Source organism: Solanum tuberosum, unplaced genomic scaffold (genome assembly GCF_000226075.1).
Source record: "Solanum tuberosum cultivar DM 1-3 516 R44 unplaced genomic scaffold, SolTub_3.0 scf00309, whole genome shotgun sequence".
Classification (NCBI taxonomy): Eukaryota; Viridiplantae; Streptophyta; class Magnoliopsida; order Solanales; family Solanaceae; genus Solanum; species Solanum tuberosum.
In genome coordinates, this window is record NW_006239232.1 from 628,257 (window position 1) to 630,906 (window position 2,650).

The window sequence follows — 2,650 nt, forward strand, 5'->3', positions numbered from 1 at the left end:
CTAAGGTTGTGGAGATGAATGAGACTGCTGATACAAAGCTGCAGGTGGAATGTTAGTTATAAAAGTATGTGAGACACCAGTAGTAGAGTTACCACCACCTGGAGGAGCACCAGGGCAGTTAGTGGAACCTACAAGATTAGCTGAACTAGGGGAAGGCCTTCTCCTGCCCTTCCAATCAGCAGGATAGCCATGGAGCTTATAACACTGAGCTCGTATGTGACCTTTTCCAATTACAATAGTCACAGTACAAGTGGCTATTAGGATTTTTCCTAGGTCTGAAGTTGGAACCACCAATACCAGATCCTGATCCTGCTCCACCAAAGCTTGATCCTCTTGTAGTAGAACCTGAGAAGCTCTGGTGTGTATTGTTCCCACTGAATAAAGCTAATGCTTCATTCAAATTACCAGTTGGAGGAGAAACATCACCAACAGAGTTAGCCTTACCAAGTATCCTCTGACTCTCCTCAGCAATTACTAGAGAGTAGGCTTTGTTAACACTGGGTGCAGGATCCATCATCATAATCTGGCTCCTGCACTGATTGTAAGATTCATTCAAACCTAGAAGAAACTGCATCAAGCGTTGGTACTCAAAATGCACAGCATAAGCCTGTGATTCAGTACATGCACAACCAGGTACAGGCATGAGTGAATCAAATTCCATCCATAGCTCTTTAAGTCTGGAGTAATAGGTGGAAATAAATGAAATTCCCTGAGATAGTGTTGCAATTTCCTTATGCAAGTAAAAAATACGAGATCCATCCACTTTATCAAACCTCTCCTTCAGATCAATCCACACTTGCTGAGCACTGCTAGCATAAACTATACCACTAAGAAGTTCACGACTAACAGAGATCATGATCCATGAAAGAACAATGGCATTACACTTCTCCCAGAGAGCATGTAAGGAAGTAGGGAACTTATTTTTGGAACTGGTACCATCAACAAAGCCTATTTTCCTAGCAGACCTATTTTCATTGATCTACTCCACAAAGAATAATTCTCGGATCCAGTAAGTTGAAGTGAGACTAGAGAGCTACCTAGAGTATCACTGGATTGCAGATACAATGGATAATGAGAGTCACCTATCACTTCTCTACCTATAGTTGTAGAGGCATTAGCACCAGAATTAAGACCTTTACTGATCGCCATTGATGCAGATCTGAAAGCTTGCGGAAGAAGGAAAAAAAAATTTGAACTGCTTCTCGAACAATTCAGCTGCTCTTGAAGCAGCAAACACTGTAAGCAGATGATCAAAACAATAAACCAATCAGTAGCTCACTGATGGCTTTGATACCATGATGAATTTAGCTATGGAGATTCAGAGATATGAACTAACAGTTCATGAACAAAGAGAAAGGACTGTAACTTCTGTTTATCAAAAATGAATCTATTCTTTACAAAATATCTAAACTCAGATATATATAGTGTGTACTAACTATAGCTATATGATCTAGTTAACCTAACTTAACCACAGTTTACTTTAACTATTATTGTAACAAACTCTGTAACTAACTTTTCAGATTCACTGTTCATACTAACTAACTTTCAATTCCTCATATTCATAACACCTTTGGACTATATTATTAAGCCTAATAACGAATTTCATGTGAACTTGTGTTTAATCATACAATACTTTAATCATCTTTCTCTTCGGTCCTAATCTAAGATTTTTTTAATACTTCATGTGCAGTTTTGATTGGGATTAGAAAATAGGTAGAAACTCAATTTGAATGTGTTGATTCAATGAATGGCCAATTAGCTTGATTCTATTTTATTATTGGGTTGATTGGATGGTCATTATGAAAAGATAAGACGGAAACTCGTGGCTCAAAATCACAAAAGGAGAATAAAAAAGACTCGTGTTCTCAAAAACAGAGAATAAAAGGACAAAAGGATAGCGACGCCAGATATATCCATATGAGATTCTACAAATTACAGAGGAATATTAGCTGGCACATGTAACAATATTTCCAAATAGAACATTTCTGTTGGGCGTAGTACTTTAGGGTTCTAGTGAACCTCTCCTATTGGTTATTTATTTTATTACTTTGGGTGCCTATAAATAATATAGTTTTTACTTACTTGTAAGTGGTTGAATTTTTGTTAATATTAAGAATTATAATTACATTGGATATTCTTGTACTCCAAGCTCTATATTATTTCTATATTCTTTACTAAGTCTTAGATCTCAAGTAACTTGAACTAAATCATCTCTAAATTCAAAAATCAAACGCATTTTATTATTTTCACATTCGTACTGAAACATCAAACATCTTAATTTCGATCTATTATTTCCTTGACATACTTTACTTTACTATTGCTCTACAAACAACAAATTCATTTGATAACATTTCTACTTAGAGCATACTCACCAATTTAAATTAATACATATGTCCTTAATTTCGTTACAAATTCAATTATACCATTTTTCGATTAAACAATACGAACAGCCAAACATCCCAAGTCTTTGGTTCAAATATTAAAAGTCCTTGTATATTTGAACAACAAAAATGTCGTATTTATAGTTGTGTTGTGTGTCCAATCTTCTTCTTTTTTTAAAAAAATAAAATAAAAATGTTAATCCACGTTATTCATACGTGTTGTAGGAAAAAGTTGGTTTAATTTAAATCATTAAAAAAAAAAGTAGAGT

At 34.9% G+C, this 2,650-nt stretch overlaps 1 protein-coding gene across 1 annotated transcript; it reads right to left on the minus strand.

Moving 5' to 3' along the window:
- Positions 1 to 1,149, minus strand: LOC107063123 (uncharacterized). Its single transcript, XM_015314582.1, has 3 exons — positions 1,090 to 1,149; positions 298 to 979; positions 1 to 221 (listed from the first exon to the last, which is right to left on the minus strand). The coding sequence occupies exons 1-3, from the start codon at positions 1,147 to 1,149 to the stop codon at positions 1 to 3; spliced, it is 963 nt and encodes a 320-aa protein (XP_015170068.1).
- Positions 1,150 to 2,650: the final 1,501 nt, after the last annotated feature.